Source organism: Lonchura striata, chromosome 7, assembly GCF_050655825.1.
Source record: "Lonchura striata isolate lonStrDom1 chromosome 7, ASM5065582v1, whole genome shotgun sequence".
Lineage (NCBI taxonomy): Eukaryota > Metazoa > Chordata > Aves > Passeriformes > Estrildidae > Lonchura > Lonchura striata.
Genome location: NC_140709.1, coordinates 23,565,042 through 23,589,863, shown reverse-complemented (window position 1 = coordinate 23,589,863; position 24,822 = coordinate 23,565,042). Strand labels below are relative to the sequence as shown.

The 24,822-nt window shown below is 40.1% G+C and overlaps 2 protein-coding genes and 1 long non-coding RNA gene across 7 annotated transcripts in view; 2 read left to right on the top strand and 1 right to left on the bottom strand.

Annotated features, from left to right (window-relative positions):
* The window catches only part of CWC22 (CWC22 spliceosome associated protein), a 28,518-nt gene extending 25,009 nt beyond the window's left edge, over positions 1 to 3,509 (top strand). For both annotated transcript variants that reach the window (XM_021552371.3, XM_085585164.1), the window contains exon 20: positions 1,005 to 3,509. In XM_021552371.3, coding sequence (XP_021408046.3) covers positions 1,005 to 1,696 — 692 coding nt within the window. In that variant the 3' untranslated portion in view covers positions 1,697 to 3,509. The remainder of the gene's footprint in view (positions 1 to 1,004) is intronic.
* A 12,772-nt stretch (positions 3,510 to 16,281) lies between these two features.
* On the bottom strand, positions 16,282 to 21,259 carry LOC146766913 (uncharacterized). Its single transcript, XR_014956595.1, has 2 exons — positions 21,169 to 21,259; positions 16,282 to 19,648 (listed from the first exon to the last, which is right to left on the bottom strand). It is a non-coding gene; the product is annotated as an uncharacterized LOC146766913 (long non-coding RNA).
* Positions 21,187 to 24,822, top strand: part of ZNF385B (zinc finger protein 385B) — a 155,888-nt gene continuing 152,252 nt past the window's right edge. The window contains exon 1 of one of the 4 annotated variants that reach the window (XM_021552492.4): positions 21,187 to 21,341. The gene's annotated coding sequence lies outside the window, so the exon portion shown is untranslated. Of the gene's footprint in view, positions 21,342 to 21,461; positions 22,770 to 24,822 lie in introns of those variants that run through there. The other 3 variants (XM_021552496.4, XM_031505402.3, XM_021552494.4) reach the window with 3 other exon arrangements.

Genomic DNA, 24,822 nt, shown 5'->3' with positions numbered 1-24,822 from the left:
GCACTGCCCTGGGGAGGCAGTTCTAAAACAGGTCCAGCAGAGGATAAAATACATCTGCCATCAAAGCAGCTGGTTCTTTTCTGTTCGCTTTCTCAGGTCTTTTCCTACATACTGGTGGAAAAACAGTGTAGAAAAAACTGCTTTAAAAACATAATAGATTAAAATGTATCTGAATTGATCCATCATTGCATTTTAACAGAATGTCAGCAAGCCTTAGTTCAGACACAAGACTAGACAATTCAGATAATGCATGTACTAATAAATCAGTTCATGGCCATGATATTTTCCAAAGGTGATGAGAAGCAGCTGATGTGGTTCTATAGTTCATGCACTAAGGTGAATGAATGGTTGTTGTAAATGGCTCTTAGTGCCAAGTACTGCTGAGTGGGATCTAAAGGTCCCTGATAAAGAGCAAACAGGAAGGATAAGACCTGTTCCACTGAGATGAGACTACTGTGTATTTAGAAATACCGAAGATAGTTTTAATCTGTTTGACAAAGATGTCACTATTTCTCCTGAAAAATGAGCCTGAAAGCCATTGTTACAGTGCTGCAATATCATTCTCTCAAGCGATTTCATCCTACTTCTTTCTCCTTATGGGATAGTGTTGGAGATTTTACCTCATCTGCTGTTTTTTATCTCCATTTCCTTTTTTCCAGGAAAAGTAAATGATTTTGAGACTGGATAGCCTGGGAAGGGTCATCTTCCTAGAAAAAAAACATTATTTGTGAGAGTGCTTTGGTGTATGACTTTACAGCCTATGCCTGGTCCTTGGGTGCAAGTCAGCAAGAGGGTGATGACAGCTAGGGGTTTTAAAGAGACAGGCATCATGTGCAGATAGCAAAGGGATAAAAATCAGGAGTTCGTTATTTTGGACCCTTTGTCCTGATACATATGTAGAAATGTTTTCTGGCAAAAAACTCTAGAACTCTTTCTGTAGTTCAATGGATTTAATGTACTAAATTAAAATGCAACCTTAGTTCCATAATTTATTTTTATTTCAGATGTTTCTAAAGCCAAAAGGAAGAGAACGCAAAAGAAAAACAGAGAATCTGATAAAGTTTCCAGGAGAAAACAAGAAAGGAGAAGGAAATCCCTTGAAAAGAAAACTGGAAGGCGGCAGCAAGAAGAAAGAAGTGATACTGAGAGCAAATCGGAAAGAAATCACCGACATTTAAGAGAATCTCACAGGAGAGATGATGTTTCAAAGTACCACCACAGAGATGAATCCAACGGCAGAGATGGTTACCACAGCGGAAAGGATAGGAACCACGAAAGAAGTAAGGATCCAGAAAATAAACACAGTAATTCCAAACTAAAGAAAGCAGAGAGAAGAGCTTCTGTGTCCGACGATGAAAATTACAGACACTGGAGCAAAGACGATGGACATCGTAGTAGGAAAAGAGAGAGATCAAAATCCCGTGAGAGAGAGCGCGGCCGTGGCAGCCCGCGGGAGGAGGAGCAGGAGGAGCGCTCCAGGAACGGCTCGGAGAGGCAGCGGGACAAGCACGGCCGCTACCCTGAGCAGCACGGGGAGCTGCAGCACAGGGAGCTGCAGCACAGGGAGCTGCAGCACAAGGAGCTGCAGCACAAGGAGCTGCAGCACAGGGAGTTGCAGCACAAGGAGCTGCAGCACAGGGAGTCCCGCAGGAGCGACGACAGGCACAGGGAGAACTCCCCGCACCGGCGGAAATGAAGCCAGGCTGCTGTGGCAATCAAGGTGCATTTCTGAGTTGGTAGAACTGCATTTTAAAATCTAGTACTGAAGTTTCTTTGAAAAGAAGATTTTGTACAAAGTGATAGTTTGCATTTGTAAATTTTACCAGACTTTTTCAAATTTTCAGTAACACTTTTTTATAACTGTATCATTGAATCTTTCTGTTATGTTCTTTGTTTGGAAAGACAAAGCTCTTTATTTTGTGAATAAAACAGTAAGATACCAGCAAATTGGGTATTTTGTCACTTAGTTTCAAGTATTTGTAATTGGGAGATTCACAATCTAAAAAACCATTGGTTTTTAACTTCACTTGTTAATTGAAAGACAGATGCTGAGGCTGGTGTGATAATATATGAATTTCACACTACAATGTGACTGTTACATGAGAAAACTATAAAATTTTCCAACAGGCATTCTATATCTGCATGTTCTTTCAACCTTGCAAACATGAAAGCCTTTTGACCAAAATCTTCAGGAAATAGTTGATTTTTTATTCTTCAAGACTTAAATTTTGAAAACACAATGTTGCTGTTTTAATTGTCACATGTGAAAGTGTGTCAGCTTGTTCTGTGACTTTTCACAGTGTTTTTTAATATTGTGACATCCTGAGCTAGTTACAGTTGTGACTTTTCTGGAAAAAGGGTTGGTTTGGTTTTTATTTTTTCAGTTATGACTTTGATTTCCGAACCTTAGTCTTCAGTTCTATCCCTACAGCTGGAACATTTAAGGAACTTCTTTACCAGTATATAAAAAAAAAGAAAGCAAAGCAGGAGATGTTTCAAATATTTTTAGATGTTTTGAAGTGCTCAAGTTTTTTGGAAGCAGAGTTCAGAAAAAAACATCCCTCAGTTACTGCACCACTTTGTGATACAAAATTGTTCTATATGGGGTCATGGGATACAACTCACTCCATCTTGATTTCATGAGAAATGAATCAAAATCATCTGGTTAAGACTAATTATTAATAGTTACAGAAAAATTTGCAAAGTCTTCATGATTGAAATAGGAAATAGTGTAGGGGCATGGTCAGTAGGAAAGAGGTGGTAGTTGCAGATTATGCAGTTATTGTTGCTGTATGACATTTGTTTTTTATTTGTGACATGGAACACAATTGCTGGACGAAAGAACTCTCACATTTCATGTGTAAATCATATTTCTTGTATAAAGCATAAGAAATACATTTCAGCTGTTTTATAACAGAAAGTAGAACCATTCCTAAGGGAATAGATCAGTTTTGTGTAAATCTTGTCACAGCATTTTTCTAAGAAAAATGTCTATTTTGGGTTTTTTTCTGTGTTTGACAGAATTTATTTCTGCAACCTTACATGTAAAAATGTTTTCAGTCAAAAACATTTTCATAGAAAATAAATTTATATTGCAGGAAAAAAAATATCTTGTTAAGGCACACAGCTAAAAATACTTAGGTGGCATCATGTGTTGCATGTTTAAACTGTTGGGTTTTTGCCCAACGCACATGTCATTTTCAAAATGATGTGCACATTTTGGCAGTGTGTTAAATCCACAAAAATGTAATTTAAAATAATGTTTTCTAAAGAGAATTGTGCTAATTCTTATGCTTCTTTGATAGCTCTGTATGCACAGTAATTACTGAAAAGAATCTATATTCCATAATGATTTAATTACACAAGCTTACTTACTATATCTACAGTAATACTTCCCTTAATATGGCATGGGTTTAATAGCCTATATTTTATTGACCCATAACAGTTAATGATCCAGTTAAAAAGTTTATTAATGACACCTTTAATAAATGGAATAAATTAAAACAATACATGTGAAAACATGTAACATTTATTCTGCGGTATCCTGTGCCAGCAATCCAGTGTTTTACTATAGAGTATCTGTAAAAGCATGATTCGTTTATAGCCTCTGCCTGATCACTTGAATTTGCTATTTTGTGATGTTTTCCTTGTCATCTGGTGTGTAATTTTATAGACCTAAACCTGTATATTTGCCATTTTGCTTTTCTAGAAGTTAAAATTCACCTGCAGGCTCACCTTATGCCAGTCTGCTCTATAGGCTTGTCCTCCCGCCCTTTATTTATTTTGCTGTATCTTTTACAAGGTAAAGAAGTCAAAATACTCCGTAGTATTTAAAATGAGGGTATTCCAGGAGATGCACAGTGCCGTAGGAATTTCTGGGTTGGTCAGTTCTCAGTGCTGTAGAGCTGAGTGGCACTGGGTGGTCTGGGCTTGCTTTCCTCAGCAGCAGATTGTAGACCCCTCACACTGAAGGAGTGACTCGTGCCTCTTGTCTGTATTTAATACTGGAGCTCTAGGTTGTGATTGGAACAGCAGTTTTCACTGAAAAACTTCCAAGAAGTGGAGGTCCTGTGGATTTTCTTCGCTGTTTTGTTCTGTTCTTAATTCTTGATACTTTAAAACCAAGGTTGAAACGCCTTGGCTTGGGGGATGAGTGGTAGAGGAGTCTTGCAGACTTGACTGTGCATCAGAGATTTGTGGGAAGGAATTTTTGATAACCTGCTCTGATATTGCATGCTTTGAAAGCTTAACTTTAGCTTTCAAATGTGGTTGTAACATCCACATCTATAGATACAGCAAGAGAGGCTGCATCCCTTTTCTAGGAGTGCCTGGCCATGTTCCTGAATTTCCTCACAGTGGTGGTGTGAGGTGTTAACGAGATGAGCTGCTGACGCACCCAGCAAATTCCTGTTGGTGTAGGAATAAATCTTGACTGAAGCATTTGTGGTATTGGTAAGAACTGTAATTCTGCTCTCTAACTATATTTGGAGCAAGGTCTCCCAGTGTGGCAGTTCATATGCTCAAACCTAGAGCATGTTTTTAGAGGAGGAGGGGCGGGGAAGGACAACCACTGTTCAGGCCACATTGATACATAAATCATCAAAATACAGCCTCACAGCATGAAAGCTGATACATTTTGGGAAGAAAACTTTGTTTAAAATACATCTAAATTATCTTCAATGGATGATGTTTTCTAAAGCACTTTCAGTTGCTGTTTAAGCAACACTGCACTCGTTCATCTCCACTTCTGCATAGGAATGGAGGCATGACTACAGTAATGTTTTTCTGCTTGTGTTATGTTAAATGAATCTTATAGTCAGATGACTTGCATACTGAAATCCAAATTCTGTTTTTGAATATTACTGGTAGTACTAACTAGATGTTGGTACTACAGTATTTTAACCTAAGAGCATGGTGTTCTCTAATTTACTCTAGTTCTGTAATTTACTCTAGTTCTCCAATTTTAGGCTCTAGTAACATAACTTAAATGCAGGGTGTACTTTAAAATAGCTTAGTACATGTCAGACTCCCAAAAGTACATGAGCTAGGATGGGTACTTTAATCTCCAGTAACAATTTAAATGCCTGCCTGCTATTACATTGGTACAGTTTTATAAATATAAAAGAAAAACAGTAGCTTATCCTCATTCTTAAACTGCTTTGAATTGTCTTGCACTGCTGAGGGGAGCAAGCATAAGGCTAATTGTCTCAGACAATCTGAAAAAGCAGGAGTCTATCATGTGAGCAGAGAATTTACTCCAGTTACTCTTAAGAACATACAGATGTAGGGAGACCTGTCCTTCCATTTATTTTCAGAAAGATTAAGTATGTTTTTTAAGATGTTTTAGATTTGTCAAAATATTTTTTTAAGAAACTGTGAAATCAAAATGCAGACTGTAAGGGGGCACTTTTATTAAAACTAGGCAAAAAATGAATTATAGTTTAAAAAGGCAGAGGCAAAATACAACTTTATAAACTGGAAAAACTTTAGGTCAGTTCAGAAATGTTCTGCTCTTTTTTAGGTTTTCCTCGAGTCTGTAATTTGGCTGAGACTAGTTAGGGATTTTCTTTTCTTGTCTACTCATGAATGTCATCAATCATTTTCCTTTAACTTGAAAAAAAATAGGAGGGAGAGGATGCAGCTTAAAACCATGGTATTGTTGGCCCATAAATGGTTTATTAGGCCATCAAACAGACAAGTCCATAAGAAAATTAACTGCCACCTTTTGACTGTTCAAGGTATTTTTCCCCTTATTTTGTGAAATAAAGGGGGCACCAAAATCTTTTGTGAGGGAGAAAATAAGGTGCAACATTCCTTAAGATGGTGAAGGAAAGAGCAAGGATGTGTAAGAGGATGTAAAGCTCCATGAGAGAATTTGTTTCCAGTGTCAGGGTGCCCATGACAGGTAAGAAGTGAAGTCAGAGCTGTTCTTGCCAGGGCTACTGGCACAGGTGTCTGGCTGCAATGATAATTGGTTTTCACTTGGTTACTGGTATTGCTCCTTAATTACTTAACCAAAATCTTAACCAAATCACTCTTGAAAACTGGCAATCCCTTTGCTTTTTTTCAATGGCTTACCTATTTCTTTGAGGCACTTTATGCTCTTTTCACAAATCTCTTATGAAATTTCACATTCTGGGTTTTTGTATTATAAAAAGTTGCATAAGAATTCCTTTGTTACTACCTTACCTAGAATTTGATATAATTTAAAGATTCCTTATATTTTCAAGACCCTATGAATAAGCTCATGGCATCCTATAAAAACTGAAACTTTTCAGCACTTTTTTTTTTTTGCCCTGGAGTAATACTTAAGGTAATTGGAGAAATAGTCATTGATCTTAAAGGGAGAGGAGTAAGATGTTTGATGTAGTCACTTACAGATGCTGCTATTGTATTGCCTGTATTTGTTTTGCTCAGTACTCTCGTTAGGCTTTTCTTCATTTCTTCCTGCTTTACTTAGAGCTTTTCTCATTTTTTCCCTGCCCCTTTTGAATTTCATTATCACATGCAGCGTTAGCCATTTAGAAAAGTATAATGCCATAAATACATCAAAAATTTACTATATATCACTTGCATAATGCATCAAAAAATAGTCTTTAAAGGACAGTTTGGCTGAAGGAACAGTATGTGTCACACCTACAGTAAAGAACAAGTGTGCAGCATGCTGCTTGCCTTCTCCTTACCTCAGAATAATGAGTTACAGGACAATTGGAAGTTTTATGAGGTTAATCAGTCTTCCATTTGTTAACATTCCTTTCTGATTGTCTTCTTTTTGCACTGCCTTTGTTAAGAAGAAGCATTGGTAGAGTTTTGCAGGTTTCTGAATGTAGATAAAGAGGTTTTGTGTCTGCTAGTATGCCCTCAGAGGAGCCACAGTGGTGTAAAATAACAGCAGAAAAAGTAGAGGGATCAACATCCAGCAGAGACTTGAATCCCATAGTCTTGTGTGCCTATAGGGAATGCCAAGAGTTGGTATTTTCTTTCTACATAATCAGCCCAAGTCTTTTCACCATAAACTCTCCTGCTGCAGTTCATGGAGAGCTGTGCACCACTCAGCCTGTTTATCCATCACTTCACTGGGCAGGGCTCTTACAAGAGAGGTGCATCCTACTGTGCCCTGCCTTTCCCCAGCACTGCAAAGTGCAGAGCTGAGCGTGCTGTGCTGCTGCACGTTTTGGTGATTGTTGCTCTACTAATGTTTCAGGTAAGATAAGCAGATGTTCTGGTCGGCTGCTCCTGCACACTGAGGATCCACAATGGCTGCTTGAGCCTTGTCTCATCTGCCATGGCTGCTTTATGATCGTATGTACATATAAACAGAGAACCCCTCAGTGTACAATGAACTGAAAGAGCTTCCCTTGGCTATAGAGAAAGCCCAGAAGGAATAACTTCATTACACCAAATTTCGCTTTTGCAAATACTTCTTTCCTCCTTTCCTTTTTTATCCTCTTCCTGGTTTTCAGTTATTAGTGAATGTCTTCATGGGAAATTGTGATGTGTCCCTGTTTTCATTTGATAAATTAGAAGAAACTGGAGAAAACAGTGTAGTCCAGTAGTGTTGCAGGGAGAAAGATTCCACTGACAGGTAGCTGACGGCAATCTTGTGTTTTGCTGTTTCAGTCCTAGTGAGAATGCCCTCCTCCCTCTCACACCACCACTCCTGACTGCTAGGAGCTTTAAACACACTTCTTCACAGAAATGCCTGCCAACACATCTCTTGTAAACTGTCCTCCCCATCTCCCAGGTGCCCCTCCTAAAAGAAAAGATGGTCACATCTTTCTATTCCCTTTTAAAAATGGCATTTCATGACCCAGTTCTGGTGTCTGTATGTACACCTTGCGAAGAAGGCTTAAGTAGCTGATAGGGTTCAAGTGGCCTTCTCGTGGTCTGTGTGTTAATCTGTGTTCACAGGTCTCAGGGGAGATTTATAATGGACAGAAAGTTCTGTTAATTTTTGGGTTGAAATAGGCAATTGAAAAGTTGGTGTATTAGATCATATTCATCTTAATAATGTCAGACTGCTGGGGGTGCAGCCAGCCTTTGTGGCTTCCCATGAGGAAGGAAGACTTAAGTCATGACTGCCTGGAATGGAATGCACTCTTTTAATGAATATGCTTCCTTTGTTCAGGTCCTGAGGATGGATTTCTGTTCCATAGGCTCTGGTTCTTTGATTAGATTCACAAGGTCTGTTCTACCATACACTTCATTATGAGTCACCAGAAATGGGACATGAAGGTGCTTAAGAAAAAATTGAAGCCAAGTGACTTAATCAGTGATTGAAATGAGAAACTGAAAATGCACATTTAGGAAAAATAAAGTCTTTGCAATTCTATTCCTTCCTGTCCTCTGTTGTCTGCACAGAAAAAACCCTTGTTAGCCCTCTTGTTGAAAGAGAGACAGTGCATCAGGCTGTTTTGGTCACTGTACTTGTTTGAACTGGGAATTCCTTGAGATGTCACCCCCAAGTGCTCTGCAGCCCATCATTTTCTGCAGACTGTGTGCATTTTGTGATTATGGCTGTGAGGAGAAATTGTGAGGATGCTACGGCCATGCCAGGGAAGGACATGTCCTTTGAGGAAGGAACCTCAGGCTAAGTTCATCATCCGCATGCATGCAGAGTTGGTTTGTTTGTTTTATTTTGCAAAGAAATTCTTTCCTCCCACTTCATTTTTAGCTTTCTATTTACAGGGGTGCAGATGTGCTGGAAAAGTGTATTTCAGTTCTCTTCATATGTATAAGCACACACACTTGCAAGCAGTCTTCTATTTTCATTCTCTTGTTACGCAAGGGTTTAAAATTAGTTGTATTTGTGAATTAATATAGTTCATTGGAATAAATTTCAGCTATTTTTACTCTGTAATGAGCTTTATCACCATGCTCACAAACACTATTTTTCCTCTATAGCCTGTTAACAGTGTAAAATATTCATAGTCTTGATGATGTGAAATCTGGCTGGGAGAAAAAATGATGTGTGGTAAATTAACTGAGGTTCTCTGCTGGTACATGGTGTAATATAGTGCCTGCCACCAAAGAGGAAAAATATCTAGATTTTGATTGTACCTTGAGACAGGCACTTCAAGAGGTGGGATTTAAAAACCCAGCATTGCTGGTGTTGTATTTTGGTGTCACATTCTGAGTTTTTATACACCTGCAATTCTACTTCCCAGGAGTAAGTGAAGCTGAAGCTTCACGAGAACACTGTGCATGTTGAGATGAGGATGGGATGCCTTGGGATGCCAGGAAGATGGGTGGAGCATCCTGTGGTCTGTGTGCCTCTGATTACCACTGTGCTAAAGAGCAAGGCTGGATTTAGTGCACAGGATTCCTACCCAAAACTCGAGGTCTGCCTCATTTTGGTTGCATATAGAATCAAAAACTTCCTTTGCTTCACAGTATTTATAGGAAGGCTTCATTTCCTAAATTGCAGTTTCACTGCAATTTATAAAGAAAATAGAGCATGAAGAGTCATTGTTTTTGTGATCTGTATATCATGCATTAGTCGAGGGAGAGTGAGCTTCAAGGTTAGTTGCATGGCAGTTGTCATCAGTCTGTGAAACTCTTATTTTGAGTGACAGCTTTAATTTGCACTTTAACCCTACTGTTGGCTTTCACTTAATCTTATTCCTTGTTCCTGATCAGTCAAGTCTTCTTTTTTATAGAAGACCATTGTAGTCTCTTTTCATAATCATAATTTAAAGGGGGAATAGGGAAACATACCTCTGGAGGCCTCTCTTATTTTCTTAATAAGCTTTCTGCTCCCCCTGATTGTTCTGAATTGCACGTGAAATACTTCGTTTCTTATCAATCAGTGTTTCAGAAGACGATTCTGAAAACCTTGTAGACTATTCTTGTGGAATTGTCAGAAAGAAAAAAGGCTGTAATATGTTTTAAATGTATTGTTTTCATTTTCATTGAATGTTTCTCCTCTTAAAAGATAGAAGTGCTCATTTTCTCTTCCATATAATATTCATTATTGCCTGTGTTCAGAGCTAAGTGCTTTTCTATTCATCTCTTCTGTAAACACTTCTTTAGCATTTCACTTGAGAAGAAAAGCCTTCACAGCCTATAATCATATTTATTGCCTCTCCTTTCTCTCTCGTACTTTTCCCTGTGATTCTAAACTGTTCTCTGGGGCCACCAAACACAGCATTCCTGTTGATGGGACCACACCACTAATTTTCAAAATTTCATTGTATTTCCTGTTTTGTTTTGTGTTTGTTGGATTGTTTTTTGCTTTTCCTTATGCTTTGGAACAGTCTGTTCCAAATAATGTTTGCTTCTCAACAGCCACTGAGCTGTCCACAATGATGCTCTGGTCTTTCTTCTACAACTTGTACACCAAACTTGTATGAATAATTCACAAGATTTCTTCTAGTGTCCATTACTGTGTTCTTTTCAACAAAGACTTCCCGCTGTCAATGTTTTAATTCAAGTTCTTTAGTTTTCTGTTCCCTTTTGTTTCATGTAAGCTGAGTGACAGCTCGCTGCACTATACAGTGCTAGAACATGGGTTTGGGACTGTTTCAATGTTAAAACCTTTTGCCACACAGAATATTGACCATGTCTGTGTAAGCTGTCTAGCACCACATCCCAAATCACTGATCTCTTACCTCCCAACTGGCTGCTTTTTTAATAGCTTCTTATGCAGGACTTTTTACAGGTTTTTTAAAAGTCCAGACAAATCAGATTATTCCAAGTAGATTCCTATAATTTTAATTGCATTTAAGTTAATACTTTTACTTTTGACTGAATATCTATCACATATCTAAAAATTAGGTCAATCATTTCCCTAAAGACCTTTGATATACAACTGACTACTTGAATTAAAGGATTAAATTGCTAAAGAAAAGATGAAAATCATTCCAAGAGGATAATTCAAGGACTTTAGTTCAAATACATTTAAAAATGTATTTAAAGAGAGAGGAAATGAGTAAGATAAAGAGACTGGGTGTGAAAAATGTTGTCAGTCCAGGTGGTTGAGCAGCTTCATTTGAAATTACTTGAGGAACAGCTTGAGTTTAATTTATTTCATGCCAAGGACCAAAAATCCCCAGTGAAATAAAATATTTTGCTTATTAAAAACGATCTTAATCTCTCGAACTGCTTAGTTTAATCACGAGTAGACGTTTCAGAGCTGCTGTGTCCCCGACTTGCTGCAGCAGGTGCCAAAAGCAGGAGGAGGTGTGAAGACAGCATCACTCCCTGTGGATTTATCAGTCCATGTTCTACCGTGGGCTCCTGGCACAGGGAGAATGTCCCAGGCACAAAGGCTGGAGCAGGGCAGGGGACAGCCAGCCAGGCCCCTTGGCCTGCCCTGCTCCTGGCCTGAGCCAGGCCCCTGGCTGCCCTGCAGCCCCACGGAAGCGGTGGCAGGGCCAGGGCACCGACCTGCAGCCCGGGGAAGCTGCTGCTGGCGAGCAGGGCCGTGTCCCTGACACAGCCGGGGCTCAGCGCCCTGCTCAGAGCCTCCTCATTGTTCCTGTACCTGCTGCAGCCCTGTGCAGGGCACGCAGGCACCCCCGGGGAGGCTGGCACAGCCCAGTGCAGGCACCGGGAACAATCTCCTTGTTGGCTTCCTTACTGGAGACAGGGCTGCGTAGAATGTGCTCACTTTGGGTGAGCTTTTCGAGCACAGTCTGTGCCAGAGCAGCTTACAGCTGGACAGCCAGGGCTGGCCTCGTCTCCCCGACCTGTTCTGCAGAGCCTTCGCTCCCTTCTCTGCCCAGAATTGAAAGCAGCGAGTGACAAAGCTGCAGAGTTCTCGTGAAAATTCTTTTCTTGCCTGTTTGGAGTCCCTCATTCTACTGTGAAGAAAGAATGAATGCAGGTTCCTAGGTAGAGCCCATCTCCCCACTACAGCTGCTGTCTTGAAGGTTTTAAGCTCCCAAAGGAATTGATGGAGCATGTGCAGTTTTGTAGGATGATGGCTGGCGGAGGAGACAATCTTGTCATTCATCATTTCCTTTCAGAGACACAGCAAGTTGTTTCTGCCATGCAGTTGCCAGATTCCCACGTATTTACAAAACAGGTGATTTCTTGTGTGTTTACTGGGAAAAATAAAAAAGAAAAATTTCCTCTAATTAGTTAAAAATTGTGAGAGATAGGGACTTTGTGTAGGTGGAGATCTGAGCAGTGCATCACTTAGTCTTCCATTCTGAACCCAGAATTAATTAATTTGTTTCTGTGGTTCTTTCCAGCAGGGATTTCTTGTTATAAAAAGCGAGACTACCCATTGTCTTGATTCTTTCCTATTTGCCCATGCTGTACTTTGTGCAATTTACATTGTGCAAATGTAAAAAAAAAAAAAAAAATTAAAATCCTACTGCTTGAATATATCTGCATAGTTTAGTGTAAGGAACATTATTTTTCATTTCTGCTGAGTGCTGCTATAGCTGTGACTGCTGATGTCCTGATCAACTTAGTCTTTTATTTCACCTTTACAATGGAGTTGGAGGGAAGAGGGAAAGACTGAATGCACATGAATCATTTGGTAAAAGATCTCTAGGTTAATAGCTCATTACCTTAACTCATTCAAATTCCACCCAATTCATTTCTCAACATAATTACAGAGCAGACCAACTTTGATAAGTCCTCCCTAATATATAAGTGCATTTGTTGTTGTGTAGATAAATGTGCATCTGCACACTGAAGCATTCTCTTATCTGTGTGGAGTGCAGAGTATTCATTAGTGTTCCCCTTGGAGCTTCTATCAAACGGACATGGCAGGAGCTCAAGGGGAATTTCCTTCCCCCTTTTGGCACAGGCAGCAAATCTGCTACCAAAATCTGCACATCCTTCAAAACCTATGCTAGACCTTGAACAGCCCCCAGAGATGCCTCTGCCTTATTGTTATCTGTGGGACTGCTGCTGTGTTTCCTTTCAGCCTGCCATTGGTACTCACAACACCCAGGAGACAAACTCATTCTACAGCCAGCAGAGGCTTCATGGAGCAGAGACCTCCTGATGTATTTTTCACTATCCTGAGGAAGCTCAGAGCCTGGCACTGTTCTAAAGCAGTGCCTCAGGCCTGCCTGCCCTGCAGAGACTCTGCCCTCAAGGGTGGCTCAGTCCCATCTCCCACAGCCTTGGGAAAGGTTTCCCAGAGCTACCTTCCTTCTCTCTGCTCCCAAGAAGCTCTTGCTCTCTGAGGAGCTTGGTGTGGTAACGATCCCACTGGTGTAAGGCCAGGTGCAGATTTTTTTTGCAGTTCTCTTCTGAGATCTGAGAGCTTCCTGTTCTGCTCTTTCTTTTCCCAGTGCTGAAGCTACTCTTTTTCTGTACATGCTAAACTTCCTCAGAGGGAGAAGCAGATCTCCTGGTAGTGCACTTTTTACATTGCTCATGAGGTTTTGTTTCTCTGTGGTTACACCAGATGCAAATTTTTTTGCAGGATACTATTTTAGTGACTGTTCTTTTTCTGGGGCTGTGTAATCATATGGAGGCAGCTTTTGATCTGTTTAGTATATAATTAAGCTCTATGTATTGCTGTCTTTTTTTGAGAGAATGGAGAGTAAATGAATAAAAATGTACTAGGGAAAAAAACTTTTTTTCAGTTGAGTTATAAACACTAAGAAAATCAGATGTAGAAATTAAGTTTTATATGATTTCTATTATTCTTAAATCTTAATGTAGAGTAACCGTCCAAACAATCTAAAGAAAGAATACATATTTTTAAATTGTTGCATGTCTCAGTGGCAAATATGGTTATTCTAGGGATGAAATTTTTTAAGGCTGTGGAGTTGTATATTTAATAAGCAGCTGTTTAATTATACATTGTGCTGGGTCTTTAAAATATATAAAATATATAAATTACAGTGCTGCATATTAAAATTATCTTTAAATTGAGTAAACAGTCATGTTGGGAAACTTAAGTTTCCCAAAGTTACTTTACTGTGTTACCTGCCAACTACAATTTAGTAATCATAATATTACTCTTTTACCAATAGAACAACTCAATCTCAACACTATGCATGAAATCCCTATGTATTTAAAAAATGGTATATCCATGTAATATATCCATCCATCCTACTAATTAAGCAGAAGTAGCTTCCTGCAGCTCAAATAAATATGTGTATGCAGGCATAAAACTCCACTGAAAATAAGAAATCAGACTGATCTAAATCTTGTGTACTGTTTGTTTCTCTTCCTGTGCTGTTCCAGTGGCACAAGCCTGCTCTAGAAGGTGTCCAATTACTGTGCCTGTAGACTGATTCCTGTGACTCAGTGTGTTGAGAGGCATCCACCCTATTGATGCAATTTCTCACATTTCTGCTGAAATTAAGCACAGCTGCAACTTGTCCTTTAAATATCCTTACAACTGATCTCCTTACAGTTCAGGTTTTGTAACTATTTCAGTTGGTTTGTGTTTTGTCCTGTGTCTTTTGACAGAAAAGGGGGAAAAAACTTCTAGTATGGAAAAGGAAATGTTTCCATATGAGAGGGAAGTTTTGATATGCTGTCTCTCTGCTGGTGGAGGGAAAAGAATCAAACTAATAAACCTGTAGTCAAACACTTATAAATTTCCATAACTGATACTCTGGCCCACACTGTCCAATAACCCAGGTATTGCTAGTACAAGTCTTAGTGTATGGCTGACCTCTATACCTTTATCCTTTTCAATAAATGCTCTTGTGCTGCCCTCCTGGATTCAAATATGCTGCAATACCAGCACAAAGCATCTAACAGCAGTTCCTGCTTCCAGGCTGGTTTCATGGCATGCTGTACCACCCCAGTGAAACAGCTGGCTCATGTCACCTGGCTGGCCAACTCGCTCTGGTCTGGTTTAAGACAGAGCTGCAGTTGGAGCCAATTCCTATTCTTAGGTCACTAGGGTAATTCTCCTTGGGGATTAATTACAAGGGCTATTATTTATTTTATAAACCTGGATGATGCATTGAGATTTCATACTGAATAGCATTAATTCAAGTACTTGCAATCAAGGACACCAATGCATTTTTTGTAATGCTTTGTTTGATTCTCATTGTTCACAGAAGGTCTTGAAGCTGTTGTAAAGTGCTTTCAACCACCACCACCCTTTTTATTTGACTCCACAATAACTTTTACAAGGTAAGCTTTGGCTATGGAAAGAATAAAAGATTATAGTTATCCTTGGTACCTTTTTCAATCCACAGCCCAAGATAGAAGATGACTAGTTTCCCATGTGATCTAAACCACTAGCACTTATATTGGATTTTGTATTTCATAGTTTTCCATCAGGGGAAAAGTGCCAAAATTATGGTGCATATGCTTGGCTTCTTGTCTGTCCTTGAAGTGGCAAATCTGTGGGAGAAGAGGCTGCCCTTAGCCAAAAAAAATTTATCTTTTTAAATCTGATTTTCTTGGAATTGTAGTTTGTTGCACCATTTTTATATAGATATAAAATTTTTCAATATGTAAGCATCCTTGCTTTTTATTTGGTGACACCAAAATAACAAATGCATTAGCTCAAATATCTTATACTACCCTTCTCACAATTCCTCATCTCCTATGCTGTGCAGGATATTTTATATATATAACACCGCCATGCAGGATTATTTTATAAAACAGATGGGAACTCAGGAGGTGCCTCCGATCTTTCACCTGTACTTTAAAGAGATACTGCATAGTTCTTATGTGGAAACCCCTGGTGATTTTTAATGGACTCAGGTTTAGGAACACTGAGGAAGGGAAATATCCTAATTGGTTTTGTTTTTCAGCTGAAGAACAGTTTGTTTCTATGTTAAATGAAGTAGTGAAAACAAATAGCATGCCATCTGGCTAGCCTACATGGGTACTTTACCAGGAGGTTTTCAGATGTTCTCTCTGCCAGTTTTCAACTTCTTAAGTCCTGTGTTACTGACGTACTTTCTTTACACAGTTTTCTTTCCTGTTTAGGACTTATCTTGTTCCTTGAACTGAATTAGAATTGTAAAAATCGTACACTGTTTTACAAAGAATTCCCCTGTCTGTTGTTTGAATTATTTATCTTCTAAATTAAAAATCTCCAGTGTTTCCAGCATTCACAGTAAATTGGTTATACAGAGAATTAGTCCTCCATGTTATCTGTGAAGCTGATATTCTCAGGGGGCAGGATAGCATTGATGTACCAGTGAGCTCTCAGTCTTGGAACAGATTGTGACTGAAAGGAAGGGTTTAGCAGCTTTTCTAGTGCTTGGAAAGATGTCATATGTTTTTCTTTAGATCAGGTTTTTTTCTGTTTCAGTTTCTCAAAGCAAGAATATCCTGCAAAAAATAAAAACATTTAACATAGCTGAGAAAGAAATTAAGTACAGACAAACGTCATTTCATAAAACCTAAATGTTTATTGCTGACTGCAACTTTCAATATTGTTTTTTCTCAGTATGAAACAAACATATGTTCACAAATATCTTCAAAAATAACTGTGAGCATATAAATGGCAACAAATTTGTGAAAAGCATTCGTATGTGTTTCTCATTCATGTATTTGTTGGTTATGATGATGGTGCACATACAACTCTAATCACAACTTAGAGATGTGGTTCTTTGAGCATGACATAGATAACAAAGAGAATTCTTTGTGCCAAACAGCTTACAATCTAAATCCATGTAATTTTTCTAAACATGCAATCAGGAAATAGAAATACTATACAGGAATTAACTGATCTGTCACACAGTACAAATAGCATAGTTATGTAAGATTGAATGGTTGTGTGCATACTTTATGAACTAACTTATCAAATAATTTGGAATAATGCAGATAATTTGTAGGCACCCTTCCCATCTGATACTGAGCATTCTAAATATAGCTAGCAGACAAAAGTGTAAAAAAAGGGATAAATTTGAGCCATTAAGAAGTCAAGTGGGATGCTTAAATACACTTTTAAAACCTCAGGAAATTGGAAATATGTGGACAAAAATAAAGAGCAATAGAAGTTAATAGCGAATTTCAAAAGCATCTCAAGTAACTCCATCAAATATAGATGCAAGGTCAAAAAAATAAAAATCCAAATCACTGTCCTCCTTAAAAAATAGAGTGGTTAGCAAGAAACAGGTTGGCTCAGTAGTTGCTTTGTCTGTTTATGCAGGGAAGGCAGATGGAGATCTGCTAAATCTAGGATTGTTTCCCCAGAGGCAAAAGTGGGGAAGCTGGAAAATGTACAGGCATATAAGTTATCTGGTTATAAAATGTCAGCTTTCCTTAGAAGAACCAAAACTCAAGATGTGCATACAGATGTGAATTTTAAATTGAGTAAGGGAATCTATAAAGTTTCTAAAATCTTAAAAAATAATACTTGATCCAGAAACAACTCTTTATTGTAAAAAACAAACCAAAATCCTCCAATGAACAGGTGACAAACAAGGAATTGCATACCAGTGGGAAAAACTTTAACAAAGTCTTCTAAAGAAAGGTTATGAGCAAATGCCTAAATATTAGTTTGGTAAGGGACTGGGACATGGATTCAGGCACAGAATATCTTAATTCAGGCATTATTTCTTCACTTTTCTATACTTTTTCCATGCATAAAAGTAAGATTTTTATCTGTGTTTTATTAAAATTCTGCTTATCAGGCCTTAATTTCAAAGACTATGGAAATGACCGATCTCTTCAGGAAGAAAAGAAAAAACAACACAAAACCAAACCTCTCAAGTTCATTCTTCTCATGTACACGGTGACAAGGCTATTGCTGTCTTAGAATGGGTAGAGTGCAAAGCAAACACAGAAGGCTGCCCATATTCACTTAAAGGCAATATGGCTTTAGAGAATCTGGGGCAACTAGTCGGGGAAAGAAGATGCGTCGAGGTAATCACTTAGAAACGTCTCTCATTATAAAAAGCATTGGTACTTAATGGAGGGGAAATACTGAAATTAATGTACCTGTAGTTTCTGTGTCTGCATCTGGTCTCCCAATTTCTGAAGTGTCTTTTGCTGAAACACTTCTCAGCAAAGCTGACATTTAATAGGTTACCACTGGAGAAGCCAGTTGAAAAGAAGTCCTGGAAACACTCGGTTTATTTCCGCAGAGGGATACTTGTGTAACATGCCTTGAAAGTATTTATTTTTGTTGCTATTCCTTACATTATTTGCCATATGGGATCACCAAAAAGGCAAATCAACATTTGGAGAATTAGGATACTATTTTCATATTTTGCATAGACAACAAACAAACAAGAATACTGTAGTCATACCCAAAGCACTTGTGGTGCTTAGAGACAGCTTATTTTTTAAATGGATGATAGTAAAACATTACTGAGCCTTAATTTTCAAAAAGGTATAGCAGTCAAAAAAAAATGAAGACTTCCTCAAAATTTGGCCTTTCAGATATATATAAAAAACAGCTTAGTGTGGAGAACACAGCAGTTTCCTTGTTTACTGGGGACAGAGAAGATTTCTGGCATTCTGGCACTACAGGGTGAGTCATGAATGTGACGTTGCTTGAGGCCTCCCAATGGTGACCTTTCCTCATAAAATGATATCAAATGTCACCCAGATGTAATATTGCTGTTGCCTTTTGCAGAAAATATTTCCCAGCTCTTGGGGCACCCTGAATAGATGTTGGATTGCAGGCATCCCTAAGATGTTGGTTTGCATGCACTGTTCTGCATGCATCTACAAAAAAAATTGTGTTGCATTAAACCTATGTTCAGTGACAGATGTTTTAGAAAAGTCATCAGAGTTTGTTTTGGTAGAGCCAAATTTAAAATTCTGAAAAAAATGAAGTGATAAAATGCAACTCTAATTCATACTCAGCATGTCTTCATAACCTGCATATTCTTATTTAGGATAAGATCCCACCTCTGTCTGTTTTTTTATGTTTTTATGCAGATTCCCAGTATAAATGCATCCAACAGCAGCCTCTCCTTTCCAATAGATTCCTCTGAATTTACAGACCTGTTGTCTCCTTATAAGATCTCCCAAGTTAAATGGTCTTCCTGTTGCTAACATCACTTTTGAAGTTGTTTTGATATTCTATAACTGTTCTGTAATTTCGTAACTTCTAGTGTACTTTCAGCATTTATATAGATGAAATGTGCCATGTTGATAATACAGATCACAGGGCATTTGCAATTTTCCACCCTTCACACTTATATAATCTTATAGACCACAAGATTTGATAGGGAGCTGGAGTCAAGAATGGTGAGTTGTAAAGTGGAAGACAGCTGTGAAATGCATCATAAAGATGCGTACAATTGTGGGTTAAATTTTGCTATTTCTGATGAGAACTGGCCTTTCAAAGACAGACCTAAAACATATTTTTGCATCAAATGTTTGAAACCATATACAATTATCACCCCTCATTACATCTCTCTATAGGAAGCTGATGGTTAGAATGCAATGAAATATCTTTTGTTTTTTTGGTTTTTTTTTTAATCATGAGCTACTGAACAGAAATGTTACAGTATTCACAGGGGTTCTTATACATTTTCATATTTGCAGCAAATACAGTGAAAGGTCATTTTCAGACCACGTTTCTGTTTAAGATTGAATACCATCTCTGTGGCAACCACAACAGCTGCTTACATAAATAAAATAATAGTGCCTGGATGTAATATTCTTAGTTCTTTAGAATAGGACTTGAAAGTTGTGTATGAAGAGAAAGTTGCTGAGTTTTTGTCCAGTCAGAATTTTTTTGAGACTTCTGCTTTGGAGACCGTTGTGCTAGTTTACTGCAAGTTTGTCTTGAAAAGGGCTAAAAGATAGACAAAAGATAATAAAATATGAAAATTTTAGATATTGCTAATGCACAATCATACATGTTTTTGCCTTTTCAAGATAATCAAATTGATCCATTTATCATCTGATTGATCTCAAACCCTCTGTGGTATTTTTGTTCTTTTTGTTTGCTGCTGAAGCAGATGTGTACGTTCAAAATTCCTCTACCACTGGTCCAACATTCCCAGTTTCAGTAGTGGATTTTTCCTACTGTGCCATCTATTCTGCTGCTACAAATTCAGACAAACTCAGGACTTCTGGTGGGGAAAAAAAGTGTCCTATTTTCAGCTGCTCTCTCTCTGTAGGAGACTAGTAAATCTTGCAAAAACACTTGGGTATGCTTTAAAGTTCAGATTTCTTCTGAGCAAGAAGTTTCTGGTAGGTAAAACAGCAGAAGGGTTATATTCATGTTTTTATGGGATGATTAATTCAAACTCTCAGAATTTCCTGTCCTGAGTGCTAAAAGAACTTACTGAACATAAAAGTGTAAACAAGGTATGATGCAATTCTTAATAGTATTAAGTATCACTGGTCTTCTCCAAAAGTTCAGCAAAAATTTTTCTCCAGTGTTAAATGTTCTTGTTTTCATTTGTGCAGAAGAATAACAAATTAAATACTGTGGGATTTCCTCTGTTTGCATCACATTCTCCAGGAGCAGTGTTTGAACTATAAAAGCTAACTCAAATAATAAAAATGCTGTGAATTTTCTTATACTAAAGTTTGCATTGATTTTGATGTTTCTACCATTATCATTATTTTTTTTTTTCTTAAGTACGTACAAAACCTGATGTTTTCTGGTGTAATGTTTATATTTGGGACACACTTTTACATTTTACAGAACAGAGCTGAGGAGTAGTGGCTATAGATTTAAAGCCCTCACAGGAGGGCTGGGAGGCTGTCTACAGGTCTGTGTGAATCTAGGGAACGAACAGCATCCCCTGACAGCAGAAGCTGGGCGGGGTAAGGAAAGCGGGAGCTGTTGCTGGGCGTTCGGGGGTTGTTTCTCACGGCTGTCCCCGCCGGTTCGAGGCCGTGCTGCCGGGGCACGCTGAGGTGGCGGCGCCGGGCTCAACCGCCGCTCCCGCCCCGCTCCCTCAGCGTTGGCCCCGCTCCCGCCCCGCTCCCTCAGCGGCGGCCCCGCTCCAGCCCCGCTCCCTCAGCGTTGGCCCCGCTCCCGCCCCGCTCCCTCAGCGGCGGCCCCGCTCCAGCCCCGCTCCCTCAGCGTTGGCCCCGCTCCCGCCCCGCTCCCGCCCCGCTCCCTCAGCGTTGGCCCCGCTCCCGCCCCGCTGCAGCCCCGCTCCCTCAGCGTTGGCCCCGCTCCCGCCCCGCTGCAGCCCCGCTCCCTCAGCGGCGGCCCCGCTCCCGCCCCGCTGCAGCCCCGCTCCCTCAGCGTTGGCCCCGCTCCCGCCGGGCCCGGCCGCCACAGGTGCGGCCCCGCCCCGCCCCCGGCGCCAGCGCGCAGGCTCCGCCCGCGTGCCGCCCCCGGCCCCGCCGCACCTGAGCCCGCGGGCGGGACCGGGCACGGACGGACACACGGGCAGACGGACGGACAAACCTACGGAAGAACGGGCGCGTCGGGAGAGCCGCGGGGCTCCGGCGGAGTTGCGCCGCGGTCCGGCCGGAGCCGCGCTGCCCCCTCGCTCGCTGCCTCCCCGCGGGCGGCTGCTGAGGTGAGCGCGGGCGGCGCGGGGCACCGGCGGGGACCTGGCTCGGTGTCACGGCGGTGCGCCCGGAGCCCCGGCCCGCCCGCGGCCGCCGCCGGGCAAAGTTTGGCGGCCGGAGCCGCAGGTAGCGGGGCTCCCGGCGTGTGCTCCCGCCCGGGCGGCGTGCGCGGCCGGGCGCTTACCGGCGGCTCCGCAGCATCGCTTGTTTGCGGAAAGGATAAAGCGCGTCTCTAAATAGGTCAGGGGCTTCGGCAGCGCCGGGGATTTGCGTAACGATTTTTGTTACGAGGGAAAGGTGCGGGGCTCCCGCTCCCGGGCTCCGAGGCTGGACCGAGCGCTGCTTTCCTGGCACACGGAATGACTTTTTAAAAAGAAGTAGTTGCATGAGCACAGCTCGGCTTTCTTGTTTTCTATATCCCGACGACTTCGGGAAAGTTAAATTTCTTCAGCAAAGGAGGAATTAACCCGTATGAAGGAGTCATCCTTGATGAGCTAATTACGCGTGGTGAGTGCAAGTGCTTTGCATCGCAAGCCCGTGGACGATGATGGTATGCTCAAAATGTTAAAGTTTATGTCCTGGTGACACTGTTTCCAAATACGCAGATGAGAGTTAGGTGCAAGATTGTATTTTCTGCAGCTACAGCAAGAAATGCCCTTGTTTCAGAAGAATTGTCAGAATATTCATGCCTGTGTGAAGGCTTAGGTTTGTTTTCTCTTGTTTTTGACTTCTGTTCAAACTTGGGAACTCTTTTCATGGGTTTTAAAGGTTGTGAGTTTGGCATTAAATCTGCACTGTTAAACTTGAATGGGAAATCTATAAATGGAAAAGTTAGAGAAGTGTGGCACTGGGAGCCCTCAGAAGTTTCGATAAATCTTCAAAAGACAATTTAACTGCAGCTAACTACTAGTTATGGGAGGAGGGAAATGATAATTTTATTTCCATACTCTCTGCTACTGCTTTAGTGCTGCCTTGTACAAAGTATAAAAATGAGCTGCAAAAGAAGTATCTCGCTGTCAAGAACCTGTTATGTTTCCTTATCTGAACGGAATGTAACATGAAACAGTAGTGCAAAGCCCTGAAGTCGCTGGGGATGCAGCTGTGTGATTGCCGCAGGTGTGGCTGAAGCACTGCTGCTGCAGGTCCGGAACGAGAGGCAATGGCAGGATACGGGTGGGATGCCCAGGCTCCTGGATTCAGGGAGAACGTGCTCTTCGAAGCTTCTGCCTCTCGTGGCAGCATTGTGCTCTCCAGTGGATGCAGCCACCCTCTGCCCGGTTACTGCAGTTCTGAAAACAGGGAAAAGGTGTCTCTTTGTGTAATCCAGAGCTGACACTAGACTGCTGTGAATGGGCTATGCTGCTTCTCCTTTTCCAAAGAAGTAATCCTGCTACTCCTTTCAGGAGTAGCTAGAATCTTGCTACTCCTTTCACCAGGTTAGTAGACTGCTTAAGGGGAGGGACAGTGATTTTCTTCTGCTTTGTTTCTAGGGTATTCCTCTATAGCTGCAAACTTTTTTTCTGGTGTTTGGTCTTGCCAAATGGATTTTTTGTACCTTTTCCAGTGGATGGGTGTTGATATGCTTGTGTGCAATCTGAAGGCAGAAGATAAACCAGTAGGTAGTTATAACTGACACTGGTCACATTAATAACTTTTTTTTTTTTTTTCAATTGTTTGGCTTAACAATCCACAAGGTAGTAAGAAACTAGAAAGGAAAGTATCCTCTTTACAGGGCGTTTTCACTCAGTTATGAAGGTTTTGCATTTTTTTTTTTTTTCCAGTGAATTATATAGCAGATGCTTGGTTAAATCTAAAAATATTAACAAAACCCAGCAGGTGTCAAGATACTGTGCTGACTTGCCTCTTCCTGTACTAATGGGAGCTGTCCATCCCTCTTGTGCTCCCTCTGCACTGCACACTCTCTCACAAGGGATCAATATACTCACACCAGCACCTATTTCTCTTAAATGACTGTTTTTTCACTGTCTGCATTTTTTTTTTTTTTAATCTTTTGGATTTCCTCAGCTATCTTCCTCCTCAAGTACAGTTTCTCAGGGATAAGTATGTATAAAAGCAGCAAAAGGGGCCTTGTGAAGATAATCTTTTGGGGGAGTGTAGGCTTGGTAGTTAATTAGCTCTAAGAAGTCCTAAGATTTTAAAGAGCAATGAGGATTACTGCATAAAACATAACAGATGTTTTACAGCTCTTGCAGTTTTTTCTCTTCAGGTTATCGCAAGGGATTGTGGTTTGAGGATATTTGCTCTCTGAGTTTGAGAATTTATGAAATGGGGCATTCCTGTTAGTTTCAAAATGAGCATATGGCACAGTTGTGGTAGTCTCAAATCATTCATCAGGCTGTGTTGGGATGTAGCAGAGTATGAACTGGAGTGCAAGGTGCTCTCTAGTGTATTGAAATACTCTGCAAAGCTCAGGTCATCTGTAGTTAATGGGAAGAAAATATGACTTTGCAGTCTGAATAGCTTGCTTACTGAAATTCTGCTCTTACTTTGTAAAATGCCTTAAGCCCTTTGGAATTCCTTGAATGACAACTTGCAGCAGATAAATATTTTGGTTCTGTAACTTTTGCATTGCATTCAGAAAATTGTAGTGCTTAATATACGTCACCCATCAAGATACAATTGGGAATATTGTATCTTATGTTGTATCTTTTCTTACCTCAATTACCTCTGATAGTGAAGGTAGAGGCAGATGTTAAATGCCATAATACCCCAGTTAACAAAGGAGGAATTTCCCCAGATCCACAGAATGCATTTGAATATTTTATTCTCAGGCTGATGGAATGTACAGAGTTGAAAGAATTACAGGAACTTCACTCTCCTATGTGACTGTAACATCCCCCTGTTACAGGTTACTAGATTTTCACCACATACTCTGCTTGCCTAACTACACATGCAGCTCAAATGTTGATTGAAGGGCTATTTTCTATTGTTATTTTGCCTACATGTGAAAAAGGTACAGGTTCTTTTCAAATGTAAAATATGTCTTTTTACTGCAGTTTCACAGAACGTGCATGATCTTAAAATAGGAAGTTTATGGTTTTCATTAATTAACGAAGGCCAATGTTTTAAAAACAAAACATCTAAAACTTTTTCAAAACTTGTGTCCTAAGGATTTAAAAAATGTTTTTTTCACAACATTAACAAATTTTCTGATTTTAAGTAATTTACGGAGCAAGCAGGGTAATTATGGCAAAAATTGCCTCTGCGCTGTGCAGTCATTTGATGTAATTCTATATTGTTGGAGAAAGTGCTGCCAAAGAGTAGCTAGTATTCTAACACAGTTGCATTCAGTGAGGACACTGAATATTATTAAGTAAGCATTACTTAATTTATGTTATCAGTAGTATGTTGGTAAAAATAACAAAATACTTGGTAATTTCTTCTGGTATAAGGTATCTTTTAGTGCTAGGATGTGAGGTCTTACTTGGCTTGCCACAAATAAAAGCTTTTCTTCTGATGCCCTGTAAT